This window comes from Lygodium microphyllum, chromosome 9 (genome assembly GCF_053477565.2).
Source record: "Lygodium microphyllum isolate KBCC chromosome 9, Lygodium_microphyllum_v1.1.10, whole genome shotgun sequence".
Lineage (NCBI taxonomy): Eukaryota > Viridiplantae > Streptophyta > Polypodiopsida > Schizaeales > Lygodiaceae > Lygodium > Lygodium microphyllum.
This window is the reverse complement of record NC_141143.1, coordinates 91,482,760-91,500,872: the sequence shown is the minus strand read 5'-3', so window position 1 is coordinate 91,500,872 and position 18,113 is coordinate 91,482,760. Positions and strand designations below refer to the sequence as shown.

Sequence of the window (18,113 nt, the reverse complement as noted above, 5' to 3'; positions counted from 1 at the left end):
ACTCGTGTGATCATTGTCTTTATGGTAAGCAGAATAGGTCTACGCATAAGAAATCGGGTAGGCCACGCATGAGTGAGCCCTTGGCATTGGTGCATTCCGATGTTTGTGGGCCTATGCCTTGCATGTCTATGGGTGGCGCGAAGTACTTCGTTACCTTCATTGATGATTTTTCTAGGAAAGTGTGGGCTTATCCCATAAAGCAGAAGTCTGATGTCTTGGCAGTTTTTCAGAGATGGCTTGCTCTTGTTGAGAACCAGACAGGGTATAGGCTGAAATGCCTTAGGACAGATAATGGGGGAGAATATGTCTCGTATGCTTTTGAGCAGTTTTGTGATGACAGGGGTATTAAGCGTCAGTTGACCGCCCCTTACACCCCACCCCAAAATGGTTTGGCTGAGCGCATGAACAGGACTATTCAGGAGCGTGTGCGCTCTATGCTTAGCCATGCAGGCCTACTCCAGAGTTTTTGGGCTGAGGCAGTTAGTACGGCAGTGCATGTCATAAACCGATCGCCTTCCAGTGGATTGGATTTTCAGGTTGCAGAGGAAGTTTGGGCTGGTAAGCCACCCTCTTATGCGCATCTCCGTGTCTTTGGATGTGAGGCATTCTGCCATGTGCCCAAGGACAAGAGGAGTAAATTGGATCCAAAGAGCATTAAATGCATATTCCTTGGCTATGGTGAGTCAGGAGAGATGGGCTATCGCCTATGGGATCCGCAGGCGCGGAAAATAGTACGCAGCCATGATGTCGTCTTCCATGAAGACAAGATGCACATGCAGCCTGAGAAGGTGGTTGAGATCTGTAGAGTGATCTTTCAGGAGGAGCCTAGAGCTCCAGCACAGCCAGTAGTACAGCCTGCAGCAGTTCCTCCACAGGGCCAGGGTGTTGGACAGGCAGTTAGACAGGCAGCAGAGCCTGCGGTGAGACGGTCTGCTAGAGACAGACGTCCACCTGACAGATTTCAGCCCTCTATGCATTATGTTTTGGTTACAGATGCAGGAGAGCCTTTCACTTATGATGAGGCTATGCGCAGGGGTGACAGTCACTCCTGGGAGAGGGCTATGCAGTCTGAGATAGACTCCCTGCATAAGAATGAGACTTGGGATTTGGTTGCCTTGCCTAAGGGCAAGAAGGCTTTGCCATGCAAGTGGGTGTACAAGCTGAAAAGTACCCCTGGACACCCCAAGCCGGCATACAAGGCTAGATTGGTAGCAAAGGGTTTTAAGCAGGAACATGGTGTGGACTTTGATGAGGTCTTCTCTCCTGTGGTTAAGATGACCACCCTGCGCTTGGTCTTGGCTTTGGTTGCACAGCTTGACTTAGATCTATATCAGATGGATGTCAAGACGGCTTTTCTACATGGGGACTTGCATGATGAGATCTATATGGATCAGCCTAAGGGCTTTGCAGAACCTGGCAGGGAGCACCTAGTGTGCAAGTTGAAGAAGAGCTTGTATGGCTTGAAGCAGGCACCTAGGGAATGGTATCATAAGTTTGATGCCTTTATGCAGTCACAGGGCTACAGCAGGAGTGCTATGGATCCGTGTCTTTAAACGAAGAAAGCCCGTGAAGGCAGTTTGCTTATCTTGGTACTCTATGTTGATGATATGCTGATAGTAGGGAAAGCTCATGATGAGCTAGATGCTCTTAAATCTCAGCTGAAGAAGAGCTTTGAGATGAAGGATTTGGGACAAGCCTCACATATACTTGGGATGCGCATTAAGCGCGATAGGCATCAGGGACTTTTGTATCTCTCACAGCGGGAGTACATTCATAAAGTCCTTGAGCGCTTCCGCATGTAGGACGTAAAGCCTATTGGCTGTCCATTACCTTCTTATGTGAAGATATCACAGGCCGATTGTCCGCAGACAGATGAGCAGAGGGCCGAGATGGCCAAGATCCCTTATGCTTCAGCCGTGGGCAGTTTGATGTATGCCATGATAGCCACTCGTCCAGATATTGCGCATGCAGTTGGTGTTGTGGCACGCTATATGGCTACACCTGGCAGCAGACATTGGGATGCCGTGAAGGGTATCATGAGGTACCTGAAGGGCACAGCAGATATGTGTATTTGCTATGGCAGCCAGGATACAGGGGTCGTGGGGTACACTGACTCCGATTATGCAGGACATGCAGATAGTAGGAAGTCCACTTCTGGCTATGTATTCACCTATGCTGGAGGGGCTGTCTCTTGGATGTCCAGGGTTCAGAAGTGTACGGCTTTGTCTACCACTGAGGTCGAGTATGTTGCAGCCACTAAGGCTTGCAAGGAGGCCATATGGTTAGGCTGTCTAGTTGCTGACCTTGGGATTGATGCTACACCTACACTGCATTCAGATTCTATGAGTGCCATTTAGTTGGCTAAGAATCCGGTCTTCCATGCGAAGACGAAACACATTGAGGTGAGGTATCACTTCATACGTGGTGTCGTGGAGGACAAGTCTGTTGACCTTGTCAAGATCTCCACTGACGAGAATCCTGCAGATCTACTCACGAAGAGCCTCACTACTGAGCGCTTTGCCTTCCTCAGGAGGTTGATGGGCGTTGGATGAGATGTCACCTTTCCTCATCCCTTGTACCTATGTACATTTGTACTGTCTTTTCTTTTTTCTTTTCTCTCTCACTAGGGCAGATTCGCCTTTAAGTGGGAGGTTGTTGGGGGTAAAGGCGCCTCCGCCGTGCCGCCCCGTGTATTACTACACTGACAGTACCCGCCACTGCACACTGCAGGTGGCGGGCGCCCGTCACGTCACTTTATTATTTATTCTTTTAGTGACAGTTTGAATAAAGGAAGGCCCGGTCACACATTGTGACTGTTGGAGTTCCCATTTCTTGTCTCTCTCTTTCTTGCTCTTGCTCTCCCGCCATAGCTCGCGTGCAAGCTTCGATCCTTCTCACCTTTCAGGGAGGTGGGTCCATGTTGACCAAGTGACAAAGAAGATTTAGAGGACCCCTAAGATCCAAGATTTACATCGGAAAGGAAATCTGCAGTAAAGAACAGTAGACAGAGTGAATTGGAGAACCCGAAACTCAACCTTAGGAGAGAATTCCCTAGCTTCGTGCATCCATCCTGGAAGGAATACGAAGGCCTCGTCACCAGGTCGCGACTGAACCTCCGAGGTCCTGATCTAGGTGGTACCTGAAGATCTTGGGTATCAGCAGAAGAGATGACTGGTCGAAGACAACCACCCCAAGAAAGTAGAGGATGGGTGAAGAACTTCATGTGGAGTAGGTTCCCCCTCCAAGGTGGGAGGTGGAGGGACTCCCGCTGAAGTTGAAGAAAAAGTAAATGTCCCCTTTGAGGGCAAAGAAATGACATTCCCTTTTGAATCCCCCTCTGAAGTAGATAGGGAATCCAAAAACTTATGGATCACGGACTCCGAAATGTCCAATGACGAAAGAAGTGCTGCTGGTCGTGCTGAAGAAGGTATTTGGGGTGCCGAAGAACTCCCAGAGGTGGCCTCTCGAACACGAGTACTCGAGGGTGGGGAAGGGTGGAGCTTAGAACGAGCAAGAGGTGGGCAATAGTGGCTATCTCTCAGTGGAGCAGATTGGGTAGCCGAAGAAGAGGAAGGAGTCGAGCAGCCATTGTCTCTCGAAGGAGCAGACTGACGAGCAGTCGGTATCAAACAATCACTGTCTCTCGATGGAGCGGAGCGGACTGCAGATCCGTAGGTCGTGGAAGCCACTGTACCTGAAAATAAGTGGGAGAAGATTGCCGCTGGCATTGCGACGATCTCCAGGAAGTCATAGCGCCAATCGATCCTCCATGTGCTCGAAAGGACTTAGTGCGCATCGGATGCGTCTTATTGCTTTGAGCATAGTACTTTGATAGCTGATGTAGAACGATCTTTGTGGCCCTGAAAGGAGAGGTGGCACAAGGAGTGCCTGGTGGAAGACGCATATACTCCGGGGGGGTGGGGAGCAAAGGTCGAAGTCGGCAAGCATCGGTGGTATGTTCGGTGATGCCACAGTAGGAGCACCCAGTAGTCTGGATATCTATTGGTAAAGAAGCCATGGATACGTAGGAAAAAACAGCAGCAGCAATCAATATGCTGAAATCAGCTCCAAACAGTGTGTGATAGGCTGGAAACAGGCGTCGAACTGTTCTAGACAGCAATGGCCAGATTGGACCGTGATGTCCTCCGCGTTTGAGGTGTGGGCAGCAAGCTTAAATACCTGAAATCTGCAAAAATGAGATTTTGATGCAGCGGAAGAAGAAGAGAAGTGGATGCCGAACCCACCACCGTTCTTTGCCTTCACTGGAGTGGAGGATCTTTGCAGATCCAGCTTTGATACTATGTCAAAAGATGATGTACCAACGAGAAAGTAGGGTTGGCGGGGAGGAACATGGAGTGAACTCAGCAAACATGGAGAAGAGAAGAGAAGAGAGAAGAAACTCTGATGAATGGAATGATGAAGATCTGAATCATGAAGTGAATGCGATACAAGGGAACAAGGGTGCCGTAGCACAAGGAAGATGATGATGACAGTCACGAACCACGAACCGCAATGTCCTCCTGAAGGGGTGTGAGGGTAGTGGAGAGGTTGGAGAGAAGAGGTGACGGATTGAATGAATCAGCCGTAAGGAATGAATAAGAGAGTGGCCTATAAATAGGCACAGTTAGTCTAGGATGGCGCCCCTTTTTGGGGCTGCAAACCCTAAACGCAAAACACAGAAATGCAAAAAACGCAAACTGCAAGTGAAGGGTTTCTCAATGCAAACTGCAAACCAAGACTGCCTTCCAGTGCGTTGCCTTTGCAGCTGCTCATGTTGCCTCCACTTGCATTGCGAGATCTATGTACAAAGTGTCTTCGTACAACGCATCTATGGTCTAGAAAAAAATAATCCCTGTAACCTGCTGTACTCAACCTATCTCATGTCTCGATTCTAATCTCATCTATCATCATCAGTAATCACATGCTTAGTTTGTCTTGATGACTATTTATGACCATAGCTCGATGCTTCTCTCTTAATCAATGAAACTAGTGTTGGTCTTCCCTCAAGGGATTGGCACGGGTGGGGGTACAATTGTGAGGGAGCCCCTTTCATTACAGAAACAATGTTCATGCATCCCAAGGCCCATCCCACCTGACTATGAGAATAGGCCAGAATTTTTGGCAGTCTTACAAACAGCTGTATTGCAGTTTGCTGGTAGTGTAATGTCCTGAGAAGAGAGCATGTGCATTAAGGCTATACAATGCCCAGCATCTGTACCACTGGAGTCTAGACTTCAGGACTTAGTACATCTGTTGCAGTGGCTAGACAGTGTGATTTCGGGGTAGGAAAATTATCTTTGTACAAAGAGACTAGATTATACTAAATTTGGGACATTGTTTTACGAAGAGCCGATACTTCTATGCAGAGGGTAGCAATTAAGAAGATGTCTTCAACAGAGACAAAAGGGTTCATCAGCGAGATGAGAATACTCTCAAGTGTGCATCATGCGAATTTAGTAAGTTCCATTCTCTCTGATTTGCAGATTGTTTAGCTCACTAGTTTTTAATCAGTTCTTTCAATTTGCAGGTCCAGCTTGTGGGATATTGCACTGAAGGTCATTTGTTCTTGGTGTATGAGTTTGTTGATAATGGATCATTAACCCGGCATCTACATCCTGACAGAAATGGTTGGTTTGTGTGTGTGCGTGTGCTCATGTGCATGTGTGTGTAAGGTTGATCAATGTAACTCCAACTAGTTGGTAGCCTTCAAGGGTAAATATAAAATAAACCTCATTTGAATTTTGGGTGTGCATGTGTGTGTAGGATGAGAAAAATCTGCATTCCTCTTGCTTATCTGAACTCAAAATTCATTTCTTGAAGGACCAATGTTTCAAGGAATTTCAGAGCTGTGGCTAGTGTTAGAAATCTTAGATCTATGTCTCTCTCAGCATCATACTGTGCTCTGCTCTATTTGTGAAATCAGCTTTAAACTCAATGGTTCAATTTTGATGCAATAATTGACAGAGATAGGTGGCCTTTTGCAGTGGGAAGATTCAGCTCTGTAACCATGGTTTAGAATTTGGTTGGAACAGCAGATTTGAGCTGTCTATATCAAATGTTGACAAAGTTACAAAGCTGGGCATGCTAAGCTTCCCTTCTTCCTTCTTCTGGCTTGATGTTCTTTGGGGCCCTACACTGTTCTTACTGACAACCCTTGTTATCAGCAGTCTATTTGCAGCACCAATATTTTGCAGCTTGATTTTTGTGTTCACATCATGGTGTGCATCACAACAAAGGCTGATTAAAATTTTGGGACAAAGAAGCAGTTAGAGAACTCAGAAACTGCAATTTAAAGCTTCATTTTCCTTGGCAAGGGCTCGTATAATGTGCACTACTCTACCATAGAGGTGGTTTAATAGCTGGTCAGTAACGTTGGTGTATGGGTTTTGGCTTATGGTATCGGATTAGATGCGAACTCAATAGATATAAAGAGGAGTAGAGAGTGAGAGTGAGAGTAGACACAAAGAGAAGCATGCAACAGTACCTTCATTGTAATGAATCACAACAATGAAAGCACAACCCGAAGGTCATAGAGACTTGCACAGTGAAGTGTATTCATGCAAGGCAAAACCCCCTCCCATGCAAGAGGGTAAAAAATGTTTGTTGATGTTCATAGTAGAATGACTCAAAGGAAAGCACAAGGTGTAACATCAGAACGACTTAGAGAAAAATACAAGGTGTATCTAACAAATCCTCTTGGAGTGAATGATGTGAATGAAACAAGGATGTCACATATTAATCCTTGAATGGAAATAAGCCTTAAGCTTTGCAAAAGGCTTCAAACTTTTGGTTGGATAGAGCCTTGGTGAATATGTTTGCCATGTTGCCTTGTGTAGGTACATGGATCGAATGAATCTTTTGTGCATGGAGTCTCTCTCTAACACAGTGATAATGCACCTCAATGTGCTTTGTTCATGCATGAAATACTAGATTCTATGCAACTATCAATGCACACTGGCTTTTCGTGTAGATACAAGTAGTAGATGGAAGTACAATGTACTGGCTTGACAAAAGGTGTTTAAGCAAAACAAACTCAATATAGCTGTGAAAATTTACCCTATATTCAACTTCATAGCTCGAAGTGGCCATTGTAGTTTGCTTCTTGCTAAGCCAAGAGATGCAAGGATTGTTGTTATGTCCTTGGACATTCGGATGGACGCTAGTAGCATAGGTGATAGTGGTCATGAAGTGACCTAGTGCGAATGCACTAAGGGTACTTTGGGGTTAGGGCAGCAGAGTTCTATTTATTGGACTTAAGGCCCTATTGTGCGCATTCATTGTGTGATCACCACTCTTGGATTCTTGGCTCGTTGGGCTACATGTTAATACATTGAGATGGTGTAGTTGGTGGTATGGGATGCCAACCTGTAATATTTCCACGCAATTAATTGGTTAGTTAGTTCGTAAGTTAATAAAAGTTAGTTAAGTAAGTAAGTTAGTAAGATAATAAGTTAGTTAAGTAAGTAAGTTAGTAAGGTTAAGATAGTAAATAACTAACCTTACTAACTAAAACTAATAACTAACTAATGTTAGAAACTAACTAACGTAAAAAAATTCAACGTTAGAAAAGGAAACAGAGGGGGGGGGGGGGGCGGTCGAACTAACGATCGTCGAAAAGGCCGCCCCCTCCTCCCCCCAATCATCATCATCATCTTTACTATAAAAATTAGCGTCGACAATCTTACGACCCCCCCTCCTTTTTATTTAGAAAATTAAAGAGAGAAAAATTAAATAAAATGTTACATTAATGGATGTAACTTATGGGGAAACTGTAGGGACCGATTAAGCACGAAGATCGAAGCAGACTGTCGTATGCACAATGAGAGACAGAGAGAGTGCAAAAGAGCAGAGTAGAGAGTGAGCACATTTTTCGGTACCATGACGAGTGTATCAGTTTAGGTTTTTAGATATATATATATATATACCATGACGAGTGTATCAGTTTAGGTTTTTAGATATATATATATATATATATATATATATATATATATATATATATATATATATATATATATATAAGTACAATGTGCTAAGGGTGTGTTCACACCCGTGTACATATAAAAGGCACGATGGCCCTTTATTCCCAACAACCTTCGACCTAAAGGCAATGTGCCTTAAGAGGAGAAAAGAATTAGCTAAGTCTAGGTATGTACAAAACTGAAATAAATATATCTATCCAACTGCCATCATCTGTTGGCAATGAGCAAACCGCTCTGTTGGAAGACCCTTCGTGAGAAGGTCTGCAGGGTTATCATTTGTATGCACTTTGACAAGCTGAATGCTCTTGCTATCAAGTACATCTCTAATGAAGTGGTACTTTACCTATATGTGCTTTGTCTTTGCATGAAAGACAGGATTCCGTGCTAGCATGATAGCACTCTGACTATCACAATGGAGAATGGATAACTGTGAGATGCCAAGCTCTCCCACCAGATGTGAAAGCCATAAAGCCTCCTTGCATGCCTCAGTGGCAGCCACATACTCTGCCTCTGTAGTAGACAATGCAACACACTTTTATAGCCTGGAGATCCAAGAGACTGCTCCTCTTGTGAATGTAAACACATACCCAGAAGTGGACTTCCTGCAGTCCGCATGAGCAGCCTAGTCTGCATCCGTAAAGCCAACAACAAATGCCTTCTGCTTTCCAAAGTAGATGCACAATTTCTTTGTGCCTTTGAGGTATCTCATAATACCTTTCACTGCATCCCAATGCTTCTTGCCAAGGGTTGCCATGTATCTGCTAACCAGTCCCATTGCAAAGGCAATGTCAGGATGTGTAGCAACCATAGCATACATCAAATTACCAACAGCTGATGCATATGGTATCTTGGCCATTTAGGCCTTCTCATCATCAGATGTAGGACTGTCCTTTGCACTGAGTTTCACATATGGAGGCGATGGAACCCCAATCGTTTTTCCCCCCTCCATATTGAAACGCTGCAAAACTTTGTAGATATACTCCTGCTGAGATAGATAGACTAAGCCTTTAGATCTATCTCTGAGTATTCGCATGCCAAGAATGTGATTTGCATCACCCAGATCCTTCATGTCAAAGCTGCCATGAAGACTTTGCTTCAATGAATCCAAGGCATGAGTATCCCTGTCAGCAATCAGCATGTCATCAACATACAAAACCAATATAATCAGGCTGCCATCTGTTGCCTTCTTGGTGTACAAGCAATGATCCACTTGACTTCTATGAAAGCCTTGGAACTGCATGAATGTATCAAACTTATGATACCATTCTCTTGGTGCTTGTTTCAGCCCATACAAACTCCTTTTGAGTTTACATACCATTTTTTCTTTCCCTTGTTCAACTAACCCTTCATGCTGCTACATATATATGTCTTCATGCAGATCACCATGTAAAAACGCCGTCTTTACATCCATCTGTATGAGCTCCATATCTTCAACTGCAACCAAGTCCAAAATGGTTCTCAATGTAGTCATCTTGACTACAGGAGCGAAAATCTCATCAAAGTCAATTCCATGCTCCTGCTTGTACCCCTTTGCAACCAATCTTGCTTTGTACTTGGGTGAGGAACCAGAAATGACCTTCATCTTGTAAACCCATTTGCATGGAAGGGTTTTTTGCCCTTTAGGCATCTGCACCAAGTTCCAAGTGCCATTTTTTTCAAGAGATTCCATCTTTGACAGCACGGCTTTATACAATTTCTTGTTGTCCTGTCTGTACATTACTTCCTTGAAGCAAGATGGTTCATCACAGTCTGTCAACATGACATAATCAGCCACATTAATTGCACCAAGAACAAATCTGTCAGGTTGTCTAGTAGCCCTAGACGATCTCCTAACCCAATGGTCATTGTTTGCTGGCTGTTCTTGCAAATTTCAATTTTCAGCATGCTGTCCTGGCATTTCAGCCTGCAAATCAGCATTAATAGCTTGCTGTCTTGGCTGTTCCTACACATGTAATGGCTCATTTTCATGGGCAATAGCTCGTTGATCATTTCCAGCATAATTTCGTGCAATTATAGGTTCATTTACAGCAGGTATTTGTTGCTGTACAACGGGCACATTTTGCTGTCCAAAAGGTATTTCTTCCCAGAATACAACCCTATGGACCTCATCAGTCTTTTCAGGCTGTTTGTGCATGCGATCTTCTCGGAAGATAACGTCATTGCTGCGTACTACTTTTCTTTTCTCAGGATTCCACAATTTATATTCCATTTCACCCTCGACACCATATCCTAGGAAAATGCATTTACAGGACTTTGGCTCAAGTTTGCTATGTTTTTCTTTATGAATGTGCACAAAAGCCTTGCAGCCAAACACTTTCAGATGAGCATATGAAGATGGCTTGCTCGACCACGCTTCTTGAGGAACTCCCCCTTCCCAAAGACCTGTTTGATAATCGATTAATCAAGTGAACGGCTGTCATAATAGCCTTTGCCCAAAAACCATGGGGTAATGCAGCATGAGATAGCATCGTACAGACCTTATCCTGTATGGTCCAATTCATACGCTCTGCAACTCCATTTTGGGGTGGATTATGAGGGGCAGTGAGCTCCCTCTTTATCCCTTTGCTGTCACAAAATGCCTGACAGGCCTTGGGCACATATTCCACACCATTGTCAGAGCGAAGACACTTAAGTGTCTTATCTGTCTGATTTTCAGCCAATGCCAAGAATTTTTTAAATTTGTCAAGCACTTCATCCTTGTTATGAATAGGGTAAACCCATACCTTTCGTGTAGCATCATCGACAAAGGTGACAAAATATTTCTTTTCCCCTAAAGATAATCGTGGCAGTTGACATACATCCGAATGTACTAACTCTAGAAGAGAAGATTTCAAAGAAAGAGACTTTTTGTGAGACGTCTGTGCATGTTTGCCATAAATGCAATGATCACAATGCTCAAAATCAGCATAACGAAGACAACTCAAGTAACCCAAACGAGAAAGCACTTTCATTCCTGTTTGACTCATGTGTCCCAACCGGCCATGCCACAAAGAAACGCTTGGCTGCTCGGTCACGGCAACAACATGGTCACGCACACTAGATATATGAAGTGGATACAAAGTATCACTCTTGCAAGGTTAGGCAATAACCCTAGATCCCTTACAGATCTTCCATTTTCCATCACTAAAGGTGGTATGAAAACCATCATCATCTAGCTGCCCTGTGCTAATCAAGCTCTTTTTGAGCTGAGGTATATGCCATACATGCTGAAGTGTAAAGATAGAGCTATGCTGAAATTGTAACTGCACACGGCCAATACCTGCAATCTCACATGCATAGTTGTCCCCAAGATGGACAACACCATGTCGACCCCCTGTATAGGCGGAGAACCACTCACGATGAGGGGTGACATGAAAGGAAGCACTTGAATCAAGAATCCAGGTATGTATGTCATCATCTGTATCTGCAAGTAAAGCATGTGCACCAAAGTGTGAAGAGACAAAGAGTACATCACTCCCATTGTCACTATCATGAGTGACTACATTCACCTCTTCAATTTTTACACTGCTCTTCTTAGGCTGACTGTACTTCTTCTCTTTCTTGCTATCATCTGTCTTTTTGCCTTTTCCTTTCTCTTTCTTCCATTTGTAGCAGTCACGTTTAAAGTGACCCTTCTTTCCACAATGATGGCATTCAATATCTTTGCCACGTGATTTACTGCGTCCCTTGCCATCATATTTGCCCTTTTGCTGTGATCTGCCCCTAGTATGCAAAGCACTAGAAGACTTACTGGATGCATTGTTCTGCCGATTCATTTCTTCCATAAGTAGAGCACTCTCTACATCAGCATACAAAAGGATTACATTAGAATTGCTCATAGCAGTCCTGAATGTATCCCAACTCTTTGGTAGAGTGCAAAGCAAGAAAGTAGCCTTAAATTCCTCATCAATCATGAACTTCAAGGCAACCAGCTGGTTGAAAATGGAGTTAAACTCACTCAAGTGAGTAGACATTGCTGTACCTTCTTTCATACGCTAATCCATAAGCTTTTTCAGCCAATACACTTTGCTTGCAGCACTCTTGTGTGCATACAGTTCTTCCAGTCTAGTCCATATAGCATATGCAGAATCCAAACCTTCAATGTTAAAAAGCAAAGCATTAGAAATCGAGAGCTCTATGGTTGAGCGTGCAAGCTCATTCAACTCATCCCAATCATCCCGATCCATGTCCACGGGCTTTGCCCCTTTGGTTTTGATCGGCTTTGCCTGCTTCTTTTGTAACAGGATATTGTAGCACTGCTTTTGCCAAATTGCAAAATTGTGTTCGCCTTCAAGCTTCTTTATGTGCATCAGATTACTGCTGTCATTGCTGCCAGCCATGATTTTCGGCCCAAATGTGACCAAAAAACCAGTAAATTCAGGCCCAAACTGTCATCGGAGTGACCAAGGTACAAACAAGTACCAATCAGCAATAAATATCCACGCAGAAATACAGATTTCAGATCTGTAATTAAATTTTCAGAAGCGCCAAACCAAGCGCTACAGCATTATCCAACTGATTACAGCTGTTCCAAGGGCATGTGCATCACTTTACATGAGAAATCCCAAAATTTCAGCTGCAATTTCTGTTGTACATGAACCCACGGGAATAAAATTTGACACGAACGGTTAAAAGCTCCAAAATTTTGTGCTCAAAAATGTCAAACATACATCTGCATTTCCTCTGTCATGCATAAAATTGTCCAATTTTGCCAAAATAAAGCAATTTCAGCAAAACCCCCAAATTTTGCGAAGTGTTGATGTCCATATTGCGCGGAATTCAACCTGCATGTACATAAAATGACCAAATGCTGCACAAATTTTACCCAAATTGCAAAAGCCCCAAATTGCACGGGGTCCAATGTGCCTCAATGTCGAGAAATTGGGTTAATTTCAGCCAATTTGTGCATGTACATGAAAAGCCCCGAATGTCGGGGACAAAATGTCACAAATTCTTGCAATTTTTGAGACAAATTTGCTTGTTCTGCATGAAATTTTCCAAATCTGGGAAAAGCCCCAAATTTTTGGGCCAAAGGTTGAGAAATTTCACTCAGATGAGCAGAATTTCAACAATTTTGGCGAAATTCCCAATTCAAATGCGCACAATGTCTGCAATTCCGACGCAGATGCCTCAAATTTTCACGAATAATGCTCAGTCTGGCAAAGCCCCAACTTTTTGGGCCAAAATTGCACAAATTTGATGGTTTGTGCTTGCATGCATGAACCCTGGTTAGATAGAGCATGGAGTTTGAGAAAAGGATTAAAAAAAAAAAAGGTTTCGGAGTTGACCCGTCAGACCTAACTCTCGTCCTCCCCGTCGCGTACTTGCCCGCTGGTCGCGTCACCGTCGCGCGCTCCACTAAAAACGCCCGTTGGTCGCCGTCCGTGAGCCCGTGAGCCGTGCTTGTCCGTGCCTTGTCTGTTGCAGCGCCATGTTGCCACGCCTGCTCGATTGCTGCTCCGTTATGCGTTAGATCTACGTGGACTGGTCGTCGACTGCTGCCCGATACGCTAGCGCATCGTCCGTGCTCCTTGCAGACTTCACACCCATTGGTCCACGTCCGTTACGCCCACTGGTCCACGATGGATCTATTGTTGCCTATTGGACCACGTTGGACCTACGTCCGACAGTCAGTCTGCTGCCCTGAGAGCTCGCCTTTGAGCCGTCTCGTCACCACTTTGGTCTTGTGCCTTAGCCTGACGATCTCTGTAGCACCTTACGCTTTGATACTAGTTTATAGGGACCGATTAAGCACGAAGATCGAAGCAGATTGTCGTATGCACAGTGAGAGACAGAGAGTGCAAAAGAGCAGGGTAGAGAGTGATCACGTTTTTCAGTACAATGACAAGTGTACCACTTTAGGTTTTTAGAGAGATATATATATATATATATATATGTATATACATGTATGTATATACATGTACATACATGTATGTATGTACATGTACATACATGTATGTATGTACATGTATATACATACATGTATGTACATGTACATACATACATGTATGTACATGTATATACATATATATATATATGTATATACATGTATATACATATATATATATATATATATGTATATATGTATATATGTATACATATATACATATATACATATATATACATATATATGTATACATATATCTATATACATATATATACATATATATGTATATATATATATATATACATACATACATATATACGCATGCTTTTTCGTGCGTCTTCCTGAGCAAGGTTGGGAGGTGAACGAAAGGCTCTCATGCTTGATTACAACTGGGCTACTGTAACTTAGGGGGCCCCAACACTGGTATCAGAGCGTAAGGAAGGATGGGATGCTTCGGGCCATTAGTATTTTCATGAGCTCGCCTGAGCGAAAGTCCCTGAGTCTGGTCTTTGTGAGATGAGGCTTATCGCAGATATACAGACTCGAAAGGGTTGTCCTCCCAACGCAAAAAAAGGGGGATATTCTCACTGTGGCGGTTGAGACCCCACATTGTGGGAGCCTAACACCCACTCGGTTGGGAGCAGTTGACTAAAGCACAGTTATGCGTCCAGGCAGAAGAATTTTTTAACCGGCTTGCTCTTGGAAGCTTCCTACAGCCTTGGACACCTCAGCTTTCAGCAAATCCACACTCCCTCAGGCAATTTTCAGCAGGGCGATTTCTCTTGGAGGCTTAAAACTGAAATTTAGTGTACCCATCTTCACCTTTGCCAAGGCATCAGGTGGACGGAATATAGGGAAGTGCCCCATCTTTGTCCGCAAATTTCTTACATTTTCTTTCCAATTCTAGTGTATAGATGGAGGGGAGAGAGACAAAGGGGGCAACGGAACGCTCTAGTTCCGGGGACCACCCTATGGTGGATCCCCATGAAATTGAAATGCAAGAACAGTGGGAAGAATTTTTTGCTACATGAGAGCAATTTGATGATTTAACTGCTCGTGTGTAAGCACAGGGGGTTCAAATGGAGTTGCTAACTCAAGCACTCACTGAAATAAAATCCCAATTAGCCTTATTATTAGAAAGGGCCGAAAGGGATAAAGGTAAAGCAGAGGCCTTAGGTATTTCATCTTCATCGAAAGATGTAGATGTGACTATGCGAGACCCAAGGGAACCCCACCAAAAGCTGAGGGATAGCTCGGTGTTAAAAGACATGAAATTCCCTCAGTTTCATGGAGAGGAAAAAGATAGAAACAAAGACACTATCTTTAACTTCCTCCAAAAATGGGAGAATTTGCACAAATTAAAAAATGCTCCACCACATCTCCAAGCGTTGGAGGCCAATTTAACCTTGGGGCCAAAGGCATATAAATGGTGGAGAACTTTAAAGAAGGCAAATAAAATACCTGAAACTTAGGCTCAATTTGAATTGGTCTTTTTGAAAGAATTCCTTCCTGAGAATGAAATGGAAATAAATTGGGAAGATTGGGATTTTGTCAGACAAAAGGGAAAACCTTTGCTGACATATCTGGAGGAGTATCATGAGATAATCCTCAAATTGGAAGGAATAGATGAATTTCAAAAGACAAGAGGATTTATAAGGGGACTGGATAAGGCTTGTAAAAAGGAAGTGAAAAGGAGTTGACCTAAGACGCTTGAAGAGGCAATTAAATTTGCAGTAATCAATGAAGACAATACACGTCTAGGTGCACTCAACTAGTCCCAGCAACATAGACCCCAAGACTAAGGAATTTGAGGCCTTAAAATTTGTGGGTAAATCCAAAAGGAAAATGCCATTCCTTAAGGGTAAGAGCGGGGTTTTTCGAGGTGGGGTGCGCGGGGGATGCGCCGCGTCGTGGGGGGGTGCGGTGGGGTGGAAGGGTGTGCCGTGTCGTGCTTCCATTGGGTCGCTAGTGGAAGATGATGATTTAGTCTTTGTGACCTTGAATGGTCTAGGAAAGGATTATGCATAGTTCCGAACATCCATTTCCGTCCGTGAAAGATTTTCTGACTTTGAGGAGTTGATTGCTCTTCTAATTTCTGAGGAGCAGAGAAATGGTGGTGCATCTTCTTCAGGAGGAACTTCAAAAGAAGCTGTCTTCTACTCAAATGCTGGAAGAGGTAGAGGCAGAGGTAGAGGAGGCCGATCTGGAGGCCGTGGTAGAAATCAGAATATGCAGCAAACTCAAGAAAACCAGTCCTATGGAGGAGGACGTGGTAACTCTAGAGGCAGGGGGAGCCAAAGAGGTCGTGGTGGATGGCAAAGAGGCCAAAATGCAAACAGTAATGTTGAATGCTACTACTGTGGTAAAATGGGTCATATGGCTAAAGACTACTATAAAAAGCAGAATGACATCATGAATGGGAAATTGCAACAAGGGAATTATGCATCTTCTAGTAGACAGGGTGATGACAGAAATGAGCATTTGTTTATGGTGCAGCACATGAACAATTCTGTGACAAGTGCAGAAGAAAGCAATGCCGAACCTAAGTCAAGATGACTTTGATAAGGCCAAAAAAGAAAGGCTGTGTTTCAGTTGCCTATCCCCTAACCATGCTGCTTGGAATCGCCCTCAAAGAAAGAAGAGGGAAGATAAAGGAAAGGATAAGGAAGGGCAAGGGAAAAGAGAAACAAATTCATGTAGTGTAGACCTTGGAATTAAAGGGGCATGAAAGGTATAAATCTTTAGAGGTCTTGCACAAGGATGTACAACACAGGTGTTGTATGTCAACTTCCATGTGGCAGCCTACCTTCAGGCCACATGATTTACTTAGAGTGCATGGATCGATAGGTGGGAAGAGGGTTAGAGTCATGATTGATGACTCTGCCACCCACAATTTCATAAGTTATGCACTTGTCAAAAAGTTGAAACTTCCCTAACAAAAAGAGCGAGTATCAATACATTGTTCGTATGATGCAAGGCCAGGATATCGCTTTAAGGAGGGAGTGGCTATGGGGATTGGAACCATCCATAAAGTGTAGTTATCATCATAATACACTGGAATTTGAAACGGATGGTAAGACTTTTGTGATTCAAGGTGAACATGAAGTATCTGATAATCCTTTGATGTGTTTCCTTGAAATATAGAAGTTGATGAATAAGGAAACTTGTGAGGTATATATGTTATGGTCCCTCCTTGTACAGGACACTTTTACTTCTTGTAATATAAAGCAACAATTTTTTATGCTTGTGAGTTGAATGCAAATAATGAATTAAGTGGTTTGTTAGATGAATTTAAAGACATGTTTCGATCTGACTTACCTAGTGGCCTTCCATCAGATAGGGGTGATGTAAATCACCCAATTGACATAGATAGGGATACACGCTCTGTCTTTAAACCACCTTACAAGCTAAGTGAAACACAATACCAAGAAGTCGAAAGACAAATCAAGGATTACCTTGATAAGGGGTTTATACAACCTAGCAATTCACCTTGGGCTTCGCCATTTTATTGGTGAAGAAAAAATATGGCTTTATGCGACTTTGTGTTGATTATAGAGCACTTAATAAGATAACGGTGAAGAATAAATTTCCTATGCCCAGAATGGAAGATCTTTTTGATCAATTACAAGGGGCAAAATTCTTTACCAAGATTGACTTAAGATTAGGCTATCACTAAGTAAGAATTAAGACCCAGGATGTTCCCAAGGCGGCATTTCGTACTAGATATGGGCATTATGACTTTTTGGTGATGCCTTTTGGCCTCACAAATGCACCAGCTATATTTATGAAGCTGATGAATAGTGTGTTATGGCCCTATCTAGGACGCTTTGTAGTAGTCTTCTTGGATGATATCTTGATCTTTAGTAAATCAAGAGAAGAACATTTGGAACACTTATAGTTTGTATTCCAATTGTTAAGAATCCATTCCCTTTATGCGAAGAAAACTAAATGTGAATTCTTCGCACAAGAGGTTAAATATTTGGGGCATATTATCTCGAAAGAGGGAATCAAGATGGATCCAGAAAAAGTAAGGGCAATTATTGAATGGCCATCTCCAAGAAACTTGGAAGAGCTGTAGATCTTCCTAGGTTTATGTGGATTTTATCGTAGATTCATTCAAGATTATGCTAAGATAGCTGTCCAATGACGGACCAACTTAAAGGGAAAGGGAAGAGCTTTTTTTTCGAGGAACAAACCAAAATGAAAGTTTTGAAAAACTTAAGGTAGCTATTTCTACAGCTCTAGTACTAATAATTGTGGATCCCAAT

The 18,113-nt window shown here is 43.2% G+C and overlaps 1 protein-coding gene across 1 annotated transcript in view; it reads left to right on the top strand.

The window, feature by feature from the left end:
- LOC148031290 (chitin elicitor receptor kinase 1-like) overlaps nucleotides 1–18,113 on the top strand; it is a 59,761-nt gene that overhangs the window by 24,038 nt on the left and 17,610 nt on the right. Inside the window, exons 8-9 of the mRNA XM_087685561.1 lie at nucleotides 5,367–5,456; nucleotides 5,528–5,627. Of these exons, the coding sequence (XP_087541687.1) occupies nucleotides 5,367–5,456; nucleotides 5,528–5,627 (190 nt within the window). The remainder of the gene's footprint in view (nucleotides 1–5,366; nucleotides 5,457–5,527; nucleotides 5,628–18,113) is intronic.